The 20,000-nt window shown below is 38.3% G+C and overlaps 2 protein-coding genes and 1 non-coding gene across 4 annotated transcripts in view; 2 read left to right on the plus strand and 1 right to left on the minus strand.

The window, feature by feature from the left end:
• The first annotated feature begins 1,427 nt into the window (after nucleotides 1-1,427).
• On the plus strand, nucleotides 1,428-14,118 carry LOC138052113 (translocation protein SEC62-like). 2 transcript variants are annotated; one of them, XM_068898487.1, is made up of 10 exons: nucleotides 1,428-1,560; nucleotides 1,728-1,845; nucleotides 3,499-3,604; nucleotides 5,026-5,191; nucleotides 7,846-7,878; nucleotides 8,292-8,336; nucleotides 9,629-9,691; nucleotides 10,851-10,911; nucleotides 11,665-11,784; nucleotides 12,960-14,118. In XM_068898487.1, exons 1-10 carry the CDS (start codon nucleotides 1,516-1,518, stop codon nucleotides 13,349-13,351), a joined length of 1,149 nt encoding a protein of 382 aa, XP_068754588.1. In that variant the 5' UTR covers nucleotides 1,428-1,515; the 3' UTR covers nucleotides 13,352-14,118. The 2 variants fall into 2 exon arrangements, with proteins under 2 accessions (XP_068754588.1, XP_068754589.1); XM_068898488.1 differs by lacking the exon at nucleotides 7,846-7,878.
• On the minus strand, nucleotides 2,279-2,406 carry LOC138054722 (U6atac minor spliceosomal RNA). Its single transcript, XR_011133374.1, has one exon. It is a non-coding gene; the product is annotated as a U6atac minor spliceosomal RNA (small nuclear RNA).
• A 4,519-nt stretch (nucleotides 14,119-18,637) lies between the features above and the next one.
• LOC138050508 (uncharacterized) overlaps nucleotides 18,638-20,000 on the plus strand; it is a 3,059-nt gene continuing 1,696 nt past the window's right edge. The window contains exons 1-2 of the mRNA XM_068896837.1: nucleotides 18,638-18,705; nucleotides 19,263-20,000. The exon at nucleotides 19,263-20,000 is cut by the window's right edge and continues 1,696 nt beyond it. Coding sequence (XP_068752938.1) covers nucleotides 19,343-20,000 — 658 coding nt within the window. The 5' untranslated portion in view covers nucleotides 18,638-18,705; nucleotides 19,263-19,342. The remainder of the gene's footprint in view (nucleotides 18,706-19,262) is intronic.

Consider the following 20,000-nt stretch of genomic DNA (forward strand, 5'->3'; position numbering starts at 1 on the left):
CAGATGGTCTGTCCTTGATGACTAGTTTATCATAGGAAAAGTATGCAATCTTGCCCTCCTCCTTTGCTCGTTTTAATTTTGGAAGAAGTTCTCTTCGCTTCGCCATTGTTTCCTCAGCAAGATCTTCATAAATATGGATTCCATGAGGCTTGATTCTTCTAGCTGCTTTAAGAATCGCTTCTCTTTCCTTCCAATCATAGAGCTTACATACGACTGTTCTCGGTTTTGGTGTACCAACAATCCCAACAAATCCCAGCAAAGGACGAAGGAACAACAAAGGAGACTAATGTTGCGCATGCGCCTCATCACCCCGAAAATTCCTTGAAATTTAGTCAAATTCATTCGAAACGCGGGAACATGAGAAATGGCGGATGTAGTGCTGGCATCGTTAATATGTACACAATGAATGCAAAAATGATGAGTCATTTGAAAGACTTGGGCATTACCTTATCTTTATGACTGATACTGGTTAAAGACAACGGGAACTACGGCGAAGGATCACAAATGAAGCGAAGATGACGAGTCAAAAGTGTGGCGATGAAGTGAAGAAATTGCAAGGAGCAGAGGATAGTTTTGCCTTCCTGGCGTTGTTTTTCCTCATTTAAGAGACTTCAACTCAGAATGGAGTGCTGCTTAATAATAAAGTAAGTCGGATTTAAATTGAAATGTGAGTTTACATTAAAAAATGTGGCTAAACTGGCGTTTAAAGCGAGGACAACGATAAATCAGCTAACAAGATGGAGTTGAAAAATGGCAGCCCACTGGCGAAGAACATCTCAATTCGCTATAAAGCTTTCCAACCTTGAAATTTTGAACCACATGCTCGAAATAGAGTCGGGAATTGTTCTGGAGAAGAAATAGGGCTAATTTTGAATCGTGAAGCGAACAGATTAAGCCAAGACGCAAGGCTTTCCTTTACGAGTGCTCCAGATTATTTAAATTTCCTTGGCAAAAAATTTTTTGATTCCCTTATTCGAGACTTTTGTCATAGGCCGTGATACGGGAATTCCCGCTTGCTGCAGTAAGCCCAACAACCAAAGAAAAGATTTGTGTAAAGAAATTGTCATTTAAAGTGGCAAGGCTCAACACAGCAGGCTTTGTGTGATACGGTGTTGTCTACAAAGTGGCTCCAAATTTTGTTGTGATATTATCTCACTCTGCCCCATTGTGTCTTTGACTTGGCAAACTTTAACGTCTGAAAATTAAACCACTGAAAAAGCATTAAATTTGAAGCTTTTTTCAATTTGTATATTGTCATATTGCCCTAAGCTGCGAAAGTTTCCTTGGTCCATTGATTATTCTTGGTAAGTGCCCAACAATTCCCCCACCCTCCACCCCCCCCCCCCCCCCCCTCCCTCAAAAATAAAGCGGTCCATCCGGCTCGGTCCTTCGCTAAAAATAAACAGATGTCTGTTTACACAAAAGAACGATCGACAATTAGCCGATGTCACACTCGGCATTCCTCGTTTGGTCGGCAATCTCCGACGAAGAACAGCGACAGTTTCCTCTAAAAATATGGCCGATCAACCAAAAGCTGTGAAAAGACGGAAGAAGAAAGAAGTGAGTACAGTCATTGAAAGTCTTTGCCTTTATGAGCAGTTGGCAATTTACGTCTTACGTTTTGCTTATCTGGTGTTAACGCCGGGAAAAAAGCCGGTTAAAAATTTTAGTAAATCGAGGGAAGTGCGTGTTGCTTTCTATTGAGACACGATTATTGATTTCTGTAGTCTCGAGAGGAAAATCAGGAACCTACGAAAGAAGAAAATGATGTAGGGAAGTATCTGAGGTTCAACTGCCCATCAAAGAGCTCGTCCATGCATGGTCAGAAAGTCGAATACTTCATTGGTAAGTAATTACATCGAAACTACGAGCTATCCTGTGGTTTTATGTACAAAATTCACTTCACTGTTTCCTTCTTTGTTTATCATTCTCAAAACTAGTATATTGGAAAGGCTCACCAAGTGATCAAGCACGATCGCTTTGTTATTAATAAGCCATCGTCTTTGAAATTTACAGGCAAGCTTGCCTTTTTCAAGGAAACCAGCTAAAAACGCAGTTTCGTCAAGTCGATTTTGGACGCACATGTAGATAAAAATTTAACATTGAGAGGAAATATTTAATTTTCGACATTTTCTCTATTAGATTATTTACTTTTGGAGAGTATTTTTGCTATGGTTGGTGCGTCGACAGATGGCAAACGATCGCCCATGCTATAATTTTGATTCCTTTACGAACTTACATAATCGATGTACACGAGTGTCTGTTGGTCGCCAGTGGGAAAAAAAATTGGTTAGATGCCACGAAGTAGGTGGCATAGCCTTAACCATGTGTTGTAGGTTGAAAGTCCGAAGACTTTTCTCGTCCTTATCGAGGGAGATGCTAACCTTCTCTCGGCTCATACAACACGATTGTTAAGTGCGAGCGGAAGAGTTTTATTAAGATCGTTTGATGGAAATCTCTTCAATGTGGTACAGCTTTCTTGAATATTTAATTAGCTGTGACGCGATCAGTGTATAGTAGTGGTCAGTGTTTTTTGCTATTTTAATTTTATTAGTTGAAGGTTTTCCAGTTAGACAGAGGTTTATTAATTATCCCACATAATTCCTAGTCACCAAATTTGTGATGAATTTTGCAATGAATAAATTGCTGTTTCTAAAAAAATATATATTTATAAACACAGCATAACATAGCATAGAAATTTTATGCAATGCAGAAAGTGTCAGTGCTGGTGGCACCCCAGCCTACTCCTCCATTCTACTAGCCTACTCCACAAAATCTTTTTGAGACGGCTGTCCCTCTATTAACCCATTGACTTCTGGAAGTGAGACTTAAGAGATGTTACTCTGTCTAACACCAACAGATTTTACTACGTAGTCCACTGTGTGCAGCCTAGGGTTTAAAAGAACGTTAACATGATTTTTCATTGGAAAAGCAACCCAAGCTTAGATATATAAGGAAGTTTGTATCGGAAACAAAACAAAATGGGAAAAACAGAAAATGTCAAGTGTACGTAGTAATTCAGTACATTAGATTGACATGAACATTTCGTCTGAAGGAACACCATTTGTGAGGGCATCTGCAAACCGGCAAACCGTATTAATGAAACGGTCTTTTGTTGTGCATGATAGGGGGAGGCTTTTTGTTTTGTTTTGCTGTTGTTCATTTCCTTTTGCACAGTAAGGTTACTATTTTACAGTGATACTGCATGTCTCTAATATGGTATGTATGTAGAGTGAACTGTAACTCAACATACCATGCAATAAAAGTTGAAAATCTTAGTGTGCTGAAATTTCAGGCGTCTCAAACAGCAAAAATGTGTTCCGGCAAACCATAAAATATCCCTGATCCCCAAAATAATACTTGTGCAAAAGTTTTGTGCTACACGGTATATTAATTGCTTAACCCATTGATTAAAGGTCCAATTAGGGAATATGCACTGTTGTAATGCTTTCTTTGAAATATCTAGAGAGTGTTTGGTTTTTTTTTTATTTTGTTGAGGTTCTAAGGCAGTGGATTGTCTTCTGGACTCAAAATGGGCATCTGGCAAAGGAGGGACAGAAATTCTTTTCACTGATCGTCTATCTGTGGAAACATATTTGGACAAGTGAGTGCATCAAAGTCCATTTTGGTGTTATTTGACACTGTTTATGTTAAATAATGGTTCTGTGAATCTAAGCAATTTGGTGAAACAAGTATTTTAATGTATAGACTGTATAACGTAATCTTTTGACTTAATTTGTATCAGCCTTTTGAATGTAGCTGTAGGTCACTGGTTAATATGTGCCTCAGTGCTTTAGGGGGAAAAGGCTGAGTAATGAGGATGATAGCTTATCCATTGGTATAGCCCTTTAAGGCACAGATTTGCAGAATCTCCTCAATATTTTTCCAAGTTCTGGACTTAGTCTGTCTGGAAGTAAAAATAATTTTTTCTTGTATCTTGGTGGTCAGCTTTAGTTGATATAGACCATATTCATAATGGCAGCTAAGTAATTGTTCTTTTGTCTTTATGCTAATCATCCTCACGAAGACAAAAGAATGATTTCTTGCCCGCCGTTTGTGAATACAGTCTATATCAACCAAAGCTGATTTGAAATCTGATTTGAATTAAAGTAACAATGGTTCAAGCAAAGGGAAAGGCAGGGTGTTAGTAGTATAGAAGTTAAGGTTCTGTATTCGTATACGCTGTACTGGGCTTAAATGTTACTTTAATTAATGACTGACACTATTTGTACATCACCAACTGCATGGTCGTGAACCTCCTGCCAGTTGCCCTTACGACCAAGATTTCATGCTGTGAGATGCACACTGATTGTTTTGAATTTTCGAACAAAACAAAACAAAACAAGGATATTAAGAAACTGAACTTGCAGAAGGCAGATGGTTATTTACGAGGAGCTTTGAAACTGAATTTGTGTCATCCAAAGGTAATCAAGTCAGCTAGTGATCAAAGAGAGACTGGATGCAAATAAAATGCTTAAAATGGACATTTGCATTTTATTTACATTTGATCACATAATGACAATTGAGGCAAAAATATGGGATGGATGGGTAGAGTGACTTTCTACTCAGGACTTTCCCCTGACAATTTGTCCATGTCAATGACTGAAAATTTAGTACTGGTAAGTACAATATGTCATTGAAAGACAAAAAAGATGTAATTACCAGTAAGAGATTTTTAGTCCACAGTTTCATCAACATTTCAGCCAAATGTCATGCAGGGATCTTCACCTAAGTTTAAATATGGAATGACTATTCTAAAGTTTCATCAAGAAGTGGCCACACTAGCAAAAGTCATGTGCGTCTCACTGCGTGAAATCTTGGTCGTAAGGGTAACTGGCAGGAGGTGACCAGTTGGACTCAATGGGTTAATAATTTAAATGATAAAGTTAATTTTCAAAAATTAATTAACTTGACCAAAAATCATCCAAAGATCCCAATGTGTTTCAATGATCTGCTAAATGTTAACAATGAAACACCTGAAACTTGTCGAGTTGATATAATAAGCTCAATCTTGTCATTTGTCAGGTTACTGCTTTTGGGATTCTTCAACCGTGTTGTTAGAATAAAAAAAGTGAAAAAGACGGAGAAAGAGAAGGAGAAAGAACGAGAGAAAGAAAAGGAAGGTGTAAAGGAGAAGGAAGAAGCAAAAAAGAAGAAACAGAAGAAAGAGAAAACTGAGGAAGGGAAAAAGGCAAGTGTGCTTCAATTTTCTGTTCACTTTATTTCCTTCTAAAATTACATTTTTTCTTTGGAATTTCTTCTACAAAATGTGGAATTTTGTGAACAAAAACCTACTGGATAAAAACTGGTTTGTAAGTGTGACCTATCATTTCCACGTAAATCAAGATCTTATTAATCCATTGACTCCTGTGAGTGTTTTAACAGATTTTACTCTGTCTAACGGTAGACGATTTTATTTGTTAACTCGGGACATCCTAGGGTGCCTTAAGAGTGAATGGGTTAAATTTAAATTTAAGCAGAAAGAAAAACTATTGACTCTAAGTGAGACTGATCATTGCAGTTATGAGCAACTTAGTACATAATCGCAATGGAAGCATAAAAAGACCAGGCTTGATTGGAACTCAACCCTGCATCATCCTTCAATCATGTGACATTGCACCATTGAGTCCAAGCCACCTTTTACTCATCAGTTGCAAGTGCATACTTTTTCCTGTATTAGATGGATGAATGACTGTGAAAATTACATATATGGAAGGCATTCATTGTTACCCATAGTCCAAAATATTATTGTCTTTCATATATAATAGAGTAGTGCAGCACAGTCAGACATTCTTGGGTTCAGATCTAATTTAAGCCTGAACCATTTAAAGGCTTGATTTACAACTGTTTAAATTTCTCTCACCTGTGATTATCAACCTTGTGTAGAGTCATGACAACCTGCAGTTCAAAAATGTCTTTCATGTATTTCACAATGATTGTCAAAAAACCTAATAGCTACATGTAGTTATGTGGTAACCATCGACCTCAGGTTTGTCAGTTGAATTACTGTTATGAGTTATCGATGTTAAATATGGTTGCTTTACTTTACTTTACTTTACTTTATACTTTACTTTACTTCACTTCACTTCACTTCACTTCACTTCACTTCACTTCACTTCACTTCACTTCACTTCACTTCACTTGCAATAAAGTGAAAAAAAAATTAAAATAATGAGGAAATCTAATATCATAGTAAGATTATTGTACTTTAGTTAAAAGAAAGTTATTCTTAGACAGCAAAAAAAAGGTTCTGAGGCCCTTTCTAAAGCTTTGAAAGTATTGTGGCATTTTTTAATCATTTTTAGTGGTCTGCAAACTCTTCTAAAACAAAACTAAGAGTTCAAGCTCTATGAGTGTTGTACAGTAACTTCCCTATGGAATACTGCAACAAAGCAAATGTGTGGATATAGAAAGCTATAACAAAGACAATTTAAGATGTGAAAGCTTAAGATAACTTTTAACTTTGTAAATAGTCTGTTTCAATCTTTACTGACTGGTTAACAGTATGTAACAAATTCAACGGCAAGATTTTATCAGGGTCAAGAGAATTTACCTACCTCAACATAATCACAGTTCACATTTAGCAACTTTTTGCAAAATACAAATGATGTGAATATCTCTCTTTAAATTCCTGTCAATGCATTTACATAATTTGACAGTTTGCTACAGCTATGTTAGGGCTTCTCATAAAACCTTATGCTGTTTGGTGGTTACAATTTTAGCAGACATAAGTAGCCCTTATTTCAATAATGGTAGTCTTTACACTTGGTTGTTAAGTAAGACTTAAGAGCAGCTAAGTTTTACTTAACCAAAAATACATGTGTGAAGGCCTAAGAAATATCTCAAGTTATTTCACTTTGCATCTCATTAATGTTGGAAAGTTAAAACAATGCAAGCAAGAGATAAGTGACTTGAAAACCATCCTTACGACCCACTTGCGGTTTTGTGGGCTGGGCCAGGCAGGAGGTCCAAACATGTCAATCACAGCATACCATTGTGCTTAATTTTACTTGAAGTACATGTATTTGAATTATTTAATTGTGTGTATGATGCATTAAGTAAGAAAGATTCCTTGACTTGAGATTTTCCTAAGTTTACCTACAAATCTGGTGTAAAGACTACCAATGTAGATTGATGAATTTATGAATTTTATGTGAATGACTTGGCTGAGAATTGCTGAGAGCTGTTCTAGTTATTCTTGCAAGGCTCTTTAGCTGACATGGGGTGCTGCTGTCTTTCCATAATCACCAACTCTTGGAAATTAAAACAAGCTAATTTTCCAGCTTTATGGCCATGAGAGGAGCTTGATGTTGGTCCTTCATTGGTACATAAATTATTTTCATCAGAGATAGGTTGTCTTTAACATAAATGTCAGACAGAGTGCTCTTCAACAGATAACCCTAACACAATGTTTTCCACCTTTATCTTTCTATAATGGCAACTTCAAGCCATAATAAGTCTAGGTTTTGATTAGCCATAAAAAACTCAATGCAAGATTGTCATTTCCTTATATGGTGAGCATTTTCCATTTTAATATTGTCTTCGACATTAGTAATGTAATCCTTCTGTTGAATCCTACAGCTAGTACACTGTTGATATCAGGATGCCCCACTCTGTAACCTCAAAAGATTATGTTTTGGTTAGCTTTGACTTGCAGAACACTAAATGAAACCAGTAAATTCTGGTATTAAGATCACATTTTGTTATTCAGACATCTTCCTCCATCCCTTCAGTGTGTGCATTCAAGAGGGTTGACTGTAGTTAGATGTGCATTCATCACAATCCCTTGCTTTTTGGTAAACTAACCTTAGGTTCTAACAGTTTTGTTTCCAATTAACTTCAAAGGATGATGATGAAAGTGGACAGGCTAAACAAAAAGTATGAATGAATTTTTGTCATTTAACTCGTTGACTCTTTGGATTGATTTTACTCTGTTTAACGCCAGAGGATTTTGCTTGTCAATGGGTTAAAGCAACTTTATTTTTGCCCTTGCATTAAATTTTAATCTTAGTTAGGAAAATAATGATATAATCCAAACTCTTGGCATTCCATTTGAAAAATTTAAATAGCCAATGGCCAGGTTGGTTCAGACATTTTTGCCACAAGTTGGTCCTGAAAATGAGGCTGTGTATTGTGGGGAAGGTGGAAGTTTTTTAACGTAGAGTGTAGCATGCTAACCAGCCGAGACTAACTAAGGTGAAGATTTTTCTGATAGCCAGCTGTCTAGGTGTGAGTGGGAATGCAGACACTAAGACCTTTCTTGTTTACATTTTGTTTCCGTCTTGTTGTAGTCGACGGAGGGAGCTGGAGAAGGGGAAGGCAAAAAGACAAGAAAGGTTTGAATAAATGCATTGTTAATGCTTTGATTTGGCACTCAACAACATAATCAAATGCATACTGTGTCCATTGTAATTCAGTATATATTATGCTAATTATAGCTTTAATTAAGATTGTGTATTTATAAACAAGCTAGTTACATTCTTTTATCCTTTCCCTGTTTTCATCTTTTAACCGTTGATTCCTGTAGTTTGATAAATAACCAATTTTATACTCTGTATGAGAAGAATTCAGTGATTATTGCTAAATTATGTATACCCAGAATTGATTGGGTTGGGGGGTTGTGCAGAGGGAATGTTTATGGTTGATGATTTATCATTTTACAGCTGTGGCTAAGTTATCTGGGCTGTATCTGAGCTGTGTCTGACAGCTAGGGTGTTATTGACCTTGTTTTGATACAAGCACCTCTGCTTTACCGTACCAACAAGATGCATGACTTGCATGATAAAAGCAGTAAACTCTGGATCAATAGGCCTTTTGCAACTTACGATCACGTGGTACAAAATCCGCCATGCAAGCTCATTATTATTCCCCCACTGGGACATTAAAACAAAGGCAAGTCAAGCTTGACTGGTTCAGGTCTCTTTGTTTTAATGTCCCAGTGAGGGAATAATAATATGAGCTTGCCCTCCAGCGTGGTGGATTTTGTACCATGTGATCGTTAGTTGCAAAAGGCCTATTGGCTCAGTTGGTTGAGCATCGGGCTGCCATGCAGGGGAAGTAAGGGGGGGGAGGGGGGGCAGGTTTGAAACGCGGCCGGATCAACACTCAGGGTCTTAAAATAACTGCAGAAAAAGTGCTGCCTTTGTAATTACACCCGCAAATGGTTAGACTTTCAAGTCTTCTCGGATGAAGAATACTAACCGTAGGTCCCATCTCACAACCCTTCGATGTTCATAAACTCTGTGGGACGTTAAAGATCTCTCACACTAGTCGAAAAGAGTAGGGGATGCAGTCCCTGGTGTTTTGACCGTCCTGTTCTCTCCAGCAGAAGTGGCCGGCTTGGCATTATGTCTCTAAAATGGCTTATAGGGTATGAGGCCACCCAAGCAGAAACAACCATAAGTTGAAAAGGGACTTTGCCAAGTGCTGGAGCATTTAGATGTAGATGTTATGGTCAGGGCCAGCCTCTTTGTAATGTACCCACGTCAAAGAGGAGGCAACTGTAAAATGGCCTATTGAACTATTGCTACATTGCCACTAAAATTACAAATGACATTATCGGTACTTCATTTTTGTCCATCATTGAAACTGTGCTAGTTTTCAGTCCTATATTTGGTCTTGTTACCAGATCAAAGTTAAGCTGGAATTATCTGAGCCTGAGGAACAGTACTTTGTGGATGATGATAATGAGGTAATGGTAACTGCTGAACAGTCTGTAACATTTAATTCACAAGTACTATTTATGACATGACTAAGATTTTCTCATAAATCTTGAAGATGTGTTCTTTGAGTTAGTTAAAGCTCAATAATATTTTCGGCGCTCATTATAATGTTTTGATATTATGTGCACTCTGGTTGGTGAAAACAGCGTGCTTTCACAGAGGATAGATGCACCCCTGACTCCGCTCGTATGTTTGAAAAATAAAGTTTTGGAAAATTTTGAGCGGAATGCATTATATGCGTGAGGAAATTAAGAAGTCTTGCCTGTGATCTGTTCTCTACTCAACAAGTTGGGACTACGTCATGTTTCGTGCTCTATCTACTTCCGCGGGAGGAGAAAACAGGAGTACCCGGAGAAAAACCTCTCGCTGCAGAGCAGAGAACCAGCTAGAATTACATTCCAGAATTACATTCCATAATGTTGATAAAGAAAATAAAGAGAGAAAGATAAAATAAATATATAAGTGGAAAAATAATTATTAAATGTGATAAATGCTGTACGCCTGCCTAAAAAGGTACGAAAGCTACGTCTTTAAAGCCGTCTTAAACCTTTCAGCCCACGAAATAAGGATTTCAGTAATAATGATTTAAGTTGTTTTTATTGTTAATCTTGTTAATCAAATTCTCTCTTGTAATGTATTTACTATTGTTTTAGTTGTAAGTACGAGCTTTAAGTAGCTTTTATTTGTAATATAGATTTAAGTTAAAATTATGATCAATCTTTTTAATCAAATTTCCTTGTAATATACATCCTTTTGTATTAGCTGTAAGTATTAGTTTTAAGTGGCTTTATTTTAATAGTAGGTCCACATCAGCTATATAGTTGCCATTTTTACCTGACCTGCTTGACTAAATAAAGCTGGTGATGATGATTATGACGACAAAGGCAGCGTTCGAGACTTCGTTTGATGAAGGGCGAAAACTCGTAATGTCAGCTTTCCAAACTTACTGCACTGTATCTAATTATCGTATTTAAACACCACCGATGCAGCAACGTAGTTTCTTTAAAAACTGAGTCTTAGGTAACGCGAGCAGTGCAGTGAACAAAATAATTATTTAAAGACGAAGTGCACAACCAACAAGAAGTATCAATTAAAAGTGTAATGCTCGATTACTTATGTGTTTCACAGGCTTATGTTTGGTATTTTGATCCTGTCCATCCAAAAACCATTGTTATGGGAGCTTTAGTTGGTAAGTTGTAGCAGTCAATCATCCATTTGGAATGGGGCTTTGGCAGTGCTTCTGACAAAACCAAGCTTACTGAAACACTTGTAATCGCTTTCAAGCAAATTATAATTAATATGAAACAGTCTTCTACCTAGCAACGGAGAGCATCCAATTCTTGGGAAAACTAAATCTTCTCACAGGCTACATGTTTAATTCTTCTTCCATGTCTAGAAAAAGCGAAGATCGCCTCTTGTCGTATCCATTGCTTCCTTGTTTTCGAATTAGCCTCCTGACACAGACTTGACTGCTCCAGGTGATTCGCACTTCGCGCGTTAAGTTATTTCGCTTACTGGTTTAATGTATACAACTATTCTTGCAATTTATTTATCACAGCAAGTTTGCGTGAGTTGAAAGGTGACAACTAATTAGAAATTCAGAAATATATAAATCGACACTGTACTGCGAATCACCAGGTATTACCGATGAATTAGTTCTCTTACGGTTTTACAAACTTGGCTTTCACGGTTTTGCTTGCAGTTTTCGGCTTTGATCAGAATGTACAACGGTTTTTTTGCAGCAGTCTATCAGCTCTCGTAACCTGTTATTGTTTGGTATTGTAAGCAGCTTCTATTGTTTTTTAAGGCTGTCATTGTTTCAATTGTTTACTCTTTTGTTTTTGGGTTTGGGTAGCGAACCAATGACGTTACAAGAGCTGCTACATCGCCCGTTTTTTCTTTGCCGCCTATTTGACTACTGATTTTCGTTTTTTTTTTCCAGTGGTTGCCACAATCGCTATTTGTCTTTTTCCACTGTGGCCCAGTAATATCCGGGAGTACGTCTGGTATCTCAGTGTTTTGGCTGCTGCAGCTGTGGGATCTATTCTCGTACTTGCCGTCCGTAAGTTACCAAGTTCTTAATGCCAGACCTCATACGTATCTTTTGGTTAAAGTTAAAACTGATAACTTTCTTAAAACGTGTTCATAACCCTGTTGAAGGCTTTTCAGAAGTATTTTCTGTATAAATCTTTCTTTTGGGAGGTAGTTAAAGGAAACAGAGTGATTTGCGAAAGTGTAACTCCGTTTAAAAAAAGGCGGTTGTACACGGTTCAAATTTGCTTATCAACGAATGATGCAGCTCGTTCAGCAAATGTCGAACTGTAGATCGGGCGCTGTTGAACGCTGAAATTAGCCATTCGTTATATTTAACGTTATTTTACTGAATTGAAGAAATTCGATACGAGTTCTGTTCCGTTCAACAAGTTACCATTCGTTGAACAGCGTTAACCAACCGTCCTCCCGTCTCAAGGCGTCGGTGACACACTCTTCAGCTTTTTTCATAATGCTGAACCTTCTTAGAGAAACCGTAGAGTAAAATGAAAACGAGGTCGAGTAGTAGTCCATCTATCTATCTATCTATCTATCTATCTATCTATCTAATGGGTCTTGTGGTGAGATATTCAACTGGCCTGAAGGTTATTTCAGCGGCATCGTCCAAATGTTTGATCGCTATCTACAATTAAATGTTTGTAAGTATCCTTTTGGGAACAATGGTCTTTTCCCATCACACCCTACTGGAATACCTAAATGACAACTTGCAGAGACAGCAAAAACTATTCAACTGTTCAACGAGGTTACCGCGAATAGGCCCCGGAAACTCCGAGGGCCTGCCAACTAGAAACATTTACTACTTCTTTTCGAGGAACTTTTGTGATCCCCTTTGGCACACCGAACGGTGGAAGAAGAGGTTTGCTATAAGATTAGCATATAGATCATAAACACTTCCAGCGAATTTTTGTTCTTAAGAAAAATCTCTATATAATACTACTGCTATTTTATATGTTAACCTAAGCGCAAATCAGCTTGTAACCTCGATTTCTTAGTCAATAAAAGTATCTATCTATCATGCTGTCTGTCTGTCTGTCTGTCTATCTATCTATCTATCTATCTATCTATCTATCTATCTATCTATCTATCTATCTATCTATCTATCTATCTATCTATCCATCTATCTATCTATCCATCTAACTATCCACAGTTGCCAACATTTCTCACTATTGTCTCTTGTCCTTTCAGTGCGCTATGTGTTCTTTGCGATTGTTTGGGTGTTAACGTGGGGAAGACATCATTTTTGGCTTCTACCAAATCTCACGGAGGAATGTGGCTTCAAAGAATCCTTCATTCCGCTTTACACACATGAATACAAGGGAAAAAAGGCTGACAGTGAACCTGGTGAAGATGAGAATGAAGATGAAAAAGAGGATGAAAATTTAGAGGAAAAGGAAAAACAAGAAGAAGCCGAAGTGGACGGGAATAAAGACGAAAGCGGTGAGGACAAAGCGGATCATACAGAACAAGAATCTTGGGTCAAGCTTACAGAGGAAGAAGTAGCTACGGCGATAAGTGAAGTGGCAATGCAAGGAGACAACGAATCGAACGATCTGCCAACTTCGGAAGTCAAGTGCTAAATGCTTAAACATCGTACTAGATCTAGTTGTGTTTACAGGTGCTATCGTTGTCTTTGAGGTATAACAAGTCAAGTCATTCAAACATATTTTGATCGAATCCCTTTCTTTCTTTCTGTTTTTAAACGCACTGATTTAATTCGTTATATCATTATCATACTCCAAATATCAATAATTGCTAATATATTTTTGAAATATGGAATTATAGTTCCTAGATGCCAAGAATTAGGTGGAATTATGTACCAAGTCACGATGTTTCATTCATTGCTGCTTGTTTTGTTACTTGACGTAAAATAACGTGGTGAATGCGTTCAGACAACTAACCCACCTCTTAATGTTCATCTCATTGTACGAAGGCCCCGTCGGCTAAGTGAAACGATGGGATCTGGGAACGAGAATGTGTTCACCTTACAGAGACATGAGGTGACCTTACATGACATAAGGCCGGTGACGTCAAAAGGGAAACGAGGGCTCAGTTCTGAGCATTTCTTTATTTATCCATTATAATTATCAAATAGATATGCAATATTTGTGAATTGGTAAGAGAGCCCAGAGGAAACCAAGAGGCTATGAAGCCTTGGATGCCCCGTTGTCCAAAAGAATTACAAACAAAATTAAAACAAAATTTGAATATACATCCGCAGTTATTATATCAGTTGACACAGGCATCGCATCATTGGGTTTTATTAACTGCAAAGCTTAAGCTTGTAAATCAGGGAAAGTTATTATGGTTGCTCGGCCAGATTTGAAATAAACTGAATCCAGGGCTACAGGTCATTTTATTGCCACTTTCAGGGGTTATTTGCTAAATATGTGTCGGGTGTGTCATTTTGAGAAGTATCCACCCTGTGATTTAGAGAGTAACACTGGATATCCGGTTTGAACCAACCATCGCTGCCCTTCCTTAAAACTCGGTTTATGTGACAATTGTCCTGTTATTAATATTGCTACGACTGGAATTTTCGATTCGGAAAGTCGTAGGCTCATCGCCTCTTAAGAGCACTCTGATTTTTTCCGAGTTTTCCCGAGTGATCATCGGAGAAATGCGTCATCTCCTTCAATTCCGAGTATGGTGCGCATCCCACCAAATTCTTGAGTTGTCTTTAGAGAGATAGAGTATTGTTCACAAAGTGTGGACAGTGCTTTCCAATGGACAAATCACGATCTATTGGAAAAGTCCGTTTTGAAAGCTTTTATTCACTGAAAAGTGATTTATCCAGTTGAAAGCACTGTCCACAATCTGTGAGCAAACAACCGAAGCGTGGTTGCATGGCATGTACAAAACACTGGTTACAACTCGCGGGTCATTGTTTTATCAATAGAGAAAGAATCCTAAACGTTTATTAAAGCCAAGCTCAGGCCTAATTAGGCCTAAATAAAAGTTTTTAGGCTTAATGTTAGCATTGGCGAACTGTTCGGGTTGTTTCTGTGCTGGTAAAACAATGACCTATGACTTGTGACCGGCCCAGGCGCGGTTGTACGGTTACTTAAGAATTGATTCCACATGCTTAGCCTGTGTATATCGACTGGAGTTATGGAGTTCCTTGGGCATTTTGACCTTGACTACAAAGTTCTCAGAACGCACGAAGAGGGAAAACAAAGTCAAAACACTCAGTAAAAATGTAGACAAACAAAGACAAAATGCCCAAGTAAAACTCAAAGGCCCGAAGTAGGGCTTCGATTCGGTTGAAAATGATGTTCACACTGCCATGTACAGTGCAGTTTTTCTGCATTGAAGACTGCACCCCAAGCTCAATTCAGAAAGGAAATACGGTGGTATAGTTCAGTTTATATGTAATGCATGATCGATGTTTTTGACCATGTTTCAGTGTAGCTGTATACTTCTTGAAATTAAATTCCGATTGTTTTGTTACTTGTGAAATACATTGTTCGTGGTTAGTCTTGCGTAGCTCGTTTCATCCCGACCAAGGAACACATCAGGGACCTTTCTGCTTGGCAAACTCGTTGAACATCACGCCTAAAGTCCCGTTCGCTAACAAAATGATAACAGAAATCTCGCCTCATATCGCATAAGGATTCCAGACCGCGCAAATTCACGAGTATTTTCACAAGTAACTGTCAACTTTATTGTCAATTTTTCACTCGTGAGTTTGCGCGGTCTGGAATCCTTATGCGATATAAGGCGAGATATCTGTCATAATTTTGTTAGCGAACGGGACTTTGGGCGTGATGCCCAACGAGTTTGCCAAGCAGAAAGGTCTCTGATGAGTTCCTTGGTCGGGATGAAACGAGCTTGAGACTAACCACGAACAATGTATTTTCACAAGTAACTGTCAACTTTATTGTCGATTGTTTTGTTGATAACGATATTAACTATGCTGAAAACAATGAGAAATTTCTAACTCGTGGTTTATTTAGCTTTCAACTAAAATGATGTGCATTTTTGTGTGGAACTCGGGCCTGTTGTGCTTCATTTTTGTTGCTCTGGTTGGCTTCCCTGCTTGCTAAAAAGTCAACGTCGGGAGAAAAATTTGGCTGCCCCTCTCTGCGTTCTTCCATTTACTTCATTCACCTGTCCGAAACTTTAATAAGGGAGCTCGCAAAACTCGACGAAAACTTTGGATCTAAATTGAAAATGCACACGTCATGTTATATACACACGGCCGTGCGTATATAGCGATTTAAGTAGGACAAGCGCGCGAGCTATGTTATAACATGCTATAAAGCCTAGTTTATTTTTATTGAAACCGGCGGTTTGTGGTCTATAAATTATCGCGGAACTAAAACAGTGTGCAGCCCCCATAATAAACCCTCACAGAACCGATTGTAATATTCTTGAGTGTCAGTGATACGCATAAGTTTCGATCAGTTGAACATCGACCTTTTCGCTCTGTCCCTGGACCCTGCGCAGGAGAGACATCTGATGTACACTCAAATAAAATTGTGCCAAAACCGAGCTATTGAAAGGCGTGGATCTATGCGACAAGTCAGACGGTCATCATGTTGGTGAACTTAACCAACTCTGTTAAGTAAATATTGTCTTGTTGATTAAACGACCTTAATCCGAAGGCTTTTCGCCCTCGGAACAATTTACAAGATGTCCGCTGTAATAAACTAAGAATCTCTTTGATTACTTCCGAGAAACTGCCTTACATTCCGATCAATTTCATGTAGTATACTGATGTTAGTGAAGTGACGTGATGCTATTAGTCTCTCCTCTCGGGGCTTTTCAGGACTAATTTACAATGCTTCATGGGAGACTTTAGCCATTTTAGGAAGTGAAAGATGCCCCCGTCCAGATAAGGTCAGACCACAACACCGCGGACTACGTGCAGATGTAATTACAAAGGCAACACTTTCTCCTCAGTTATTTTAAGACCCTGAGTGTTGGTCCGGCCGGAGTCGAACTCACAACCTCCCGCATAGCTGCCCGATGCTCAACCAACTGAGTCATCAGGGCGCGGTGTTATCTGAAAATTGACTCACGACAATTAATAGAATTTACTACAAGTTTTTTTATTTGTAGGAATTTAAGGGAGAAAAAGAAAATATGATTTGCTATTGGCCAAAAATATGAAGTTTAACTGGATTTACGAAAAAAACGGAGCTGTAGCTGCGAAGGCTCCAATCCAAAACTTGAAAGCGGTCTCGTTTGAGCGATGGTCTTACTTGGAAGCTCGTTTACTCACTGGTGCACAGGAGCATCGCAAATATAAACTCAAGAAAATAACTGCCTGTTGATAATGCTTATGTTGGTAGTAAAAACCAGGTTTTACAGTTTCGGTTAAGACAATGAATAGCGGGAAAAGTGTATGGAGTGGTTTGTACTAGCCACGACGCAAGCATGAGTACCGTGAGCATCATGCATTAATTGTTAATTGATGTTATTTGTCCTAACAAAATGCCACTGAAGCTGCCAAGTTGCTTGTGTTTCGCCGTATATTTGCGATTTTTCGACCAGTCCCAGACCCCCCTTCCACACACACAAGTCAAGATCTGAACCAATTACTGTAAGTAACTTGTGAACGCTCTCATCCACTGATATACGACAACGACACGGCGAGTCAACGAGAACGTAATTAAACAAAAGAACTTGCGTTGAGCGATGCGAAGAACAGCAGCCTCGTTAATCATTCAAAAAATATATTTCTGTTCCAGATGTATCAGAATTTAACCGAAACGAGTCCTCCCTTTTGGCGAAAAAAATGCTTCTCCCAAGACAGGCGTGAGCAAAAGAAGAGAAAAGCTTGTTTCGCAACATTTTTTTTTGAGATTGGTGCATCCAAACTATTGAAATGTTTATTTAAAGCTGGGAACTTTTGTCTTTTAACTATCACTCTTCGAAACAGACTGGCTCTTGCTAATGTTACCTCGCTGCTCTGGAGGCAATATATTTAAGGGTTCGCAAATAATGTTTGTTTTGACAACACTAAGACAGTTCCGATATACCGACTTTTTTCGCATGACTGTTCTGCACAGGAATTGCATCCACTTTACTAATTGGTATACCGCAATCCTTTGCTCTATCTCGAATCACAGCTATTTTTAAATAGCAGTTAAAACAGCATTTCTGGTCATGCTGCATTGGGGCCATCAAGTTGTACTATAAAGGAAAAGTTGCCTTTAAAAGAGGATTAGTTGCTATGATATATTTCTTCTTACAAGGCAGATAACGTCTAAACTCAACGCGTTTTTGAACAATGACCAACTGGACCTCAGAACAGATAATCTGAGTTTCAAACTGTTGTCAAATCTTTACTATATCCCCGGACTATATCTTTAATATTTGATATCTGACAACTCGCAGTTGGGTGAAAAGCTCACCTATTAAATGACCAGGAGATAACTTGTATATGCTCCCCTATATTTGAACTAAAAAGTGATAATTTCTTCATTGACAACAGCTCAGTTCAAGCCCCACTTTTTGAAGGGAAATACCTCACTACCTAATAATCTAGATAATCTCTGACATAAGTTGAAATTAATGACGAGCTGACTTCTGAAACTGGTGGTCTTCGATCAAATGTAGTCTGCAGCTGATGAGAGTTTCATTTCTCCTCAAAAACTGAGATTTTCAAATTATTAACCCTTTGTGTTCGCATGATAATTTTGTTAAACGTTTTAAAGCCGATTAAGGCCAATACTTGTAAAACTTAAGATATTATTCCTGGGAAAATTGTGGATGACCAAGAGGAACATATCATCTGTTAATGCTGTTGATACGCTTCAATATTTCAACAATTGACGCAACTTAATACTTGTAAGCACTTCAATTTGGAGGCGTAATTACGCGACATTTACGATAAAAACAGGCCTTAGCCGACATCGGAAGCAATGACCTGACTAAACAGCTGGACGTACAATCTCTTTTCTCTGGATTTTCTCAGTATCTCGAGGTACGATATCGTAGTCTTTTACTTTATTTTATATTTTGAAATTTCTTGCAAGTATGGTTAGCTTTGGTAGCTAAGGACTGTTCACTTTATCTCAGGGATAGAAGCTTTTGGATTATACATTTTTCAACTTGTGCATTTGCGAATTCGAAACGTATTTGAATAGACTATATGTTGATTATATGACATTTAGTTGCGCAAATAAGAAAGCAAAGCGATTTCAAAGGACTTAATTGATAGTTTTTAAGTTATTCTGGTTCCATGTCATCATCAGATTAAACAAATGGACATCGAGTTTCAACAAGTTTTCGGATTTACAAAAAAATATAAATCACAGGTCTTCACATACTGTCGTATTTCGCAATTTCAATTTGTTTCACTGACTACTCTGCCCGACGGTAGCAGAACACGATAGCCTTTGTTGCAAAATTAATGATATGTTTGCTTTTGTGTTACACAAAGAGAACTGAGCTCGTTTGTGTTTGAAATGAAAACCAGTTTGTTGTTCTAAGCCATAGATCGCTTAACCTTCCTTTTTTATATATTGTTCTTTCTGACAGGAATTTCCGGTTTGTAGAGAGACATTAATGACTAAAATGCACGAGCTGAACTGACGGCCCGTGCATACTCTACGAAACAAATGGCAGGAACAATGGATAATACAACAGGGAATACTAGCGAGAAGAGCCCGCCCTATAAACCAGAAAACAGGGAACATCTCAACTCCGAGCCACTTCCTGACTGGATAGAAGCTGAGGTCATCTTCAGTTGGGGCTGGGAATTTCACTGGATCTCTTTTGTAGTGTTGTTTTTAGGGTTGGCTTTCTACTCAACTGTACGTCTCGTAACGACTTCCAGAAAGACACGGCTGCGGGAAAAAGTGTCCCGCAATGTCGCTTACGCTGTTCACTCGTTGATTATTGTTCTCGGGATCACACGTGCCTTAGCACTCGTGCTTTTCCCTTACGAGGTAACGACAAATGTTACCAATGCAGACATAGTGATCCCACTTTATGTCCATCGGATCATTTTTGGTCTCGGGTTCCCTTGCTTCATGGCGGCCTTTGCTTTAATTCAGATTACGTTTACTGTCAGCATTAAGACCACGCCCTTGTCACATTCGAAGCTCCGTAAGGTACGCTTCTTGGTCCTGCTAATCGTGGGACACTTCAGTGTGGTTATCATAGCAGACGTGATAACAGCATTAGTGGAAAATACTTCGGCCCTGTTCATGGTTTGTACAGCGTATCTTCTCTTTATGACTCTGTTCACAGGCATTCGAATCACCAAGAGCGGAT

The sequence above is a fragment of the Montipora capricornis genome, chromosome 6 (assembly GCF_036669925.1).
Source record: "Montipora capricornis isolate CH-2021 chromosome 6, ASM3666992v2, whole genome shotgun sequence".
Taxonomy (NCBI): domain Eukaryota; kingdom Metazoa; phylum Cnidaria; class Anthozoa; order Scleractinia; family Acroporidae; genus Montipora; species Montipora capricornis.

Excerpts from the sequence above, each read along its gene's own strand:
- LOC138052113 (XM_068898487.1), top strand. The coding sequence starts at position 1,516 with ATGGCCGATCAACCAAAAGCTGTGAAAAGACGGAAGAAGAAAGAA. Across the intron at positions 1,561-1,727 it reads AAAGACGGAAGAAGAAAGAA|TCTCGAGAGGAAAATCAGGA; the intron begins GTGAGTACAGTC and ends TGATTTCTGTAG. Across the intron at positions 5,192-7,845 it reads AAACTGAGGAAGGGAAAAAG|GATGATGATGAAAGTGGACA; the intron begins GCAAGTGTGCTT and ends TTAACTTCAAAG.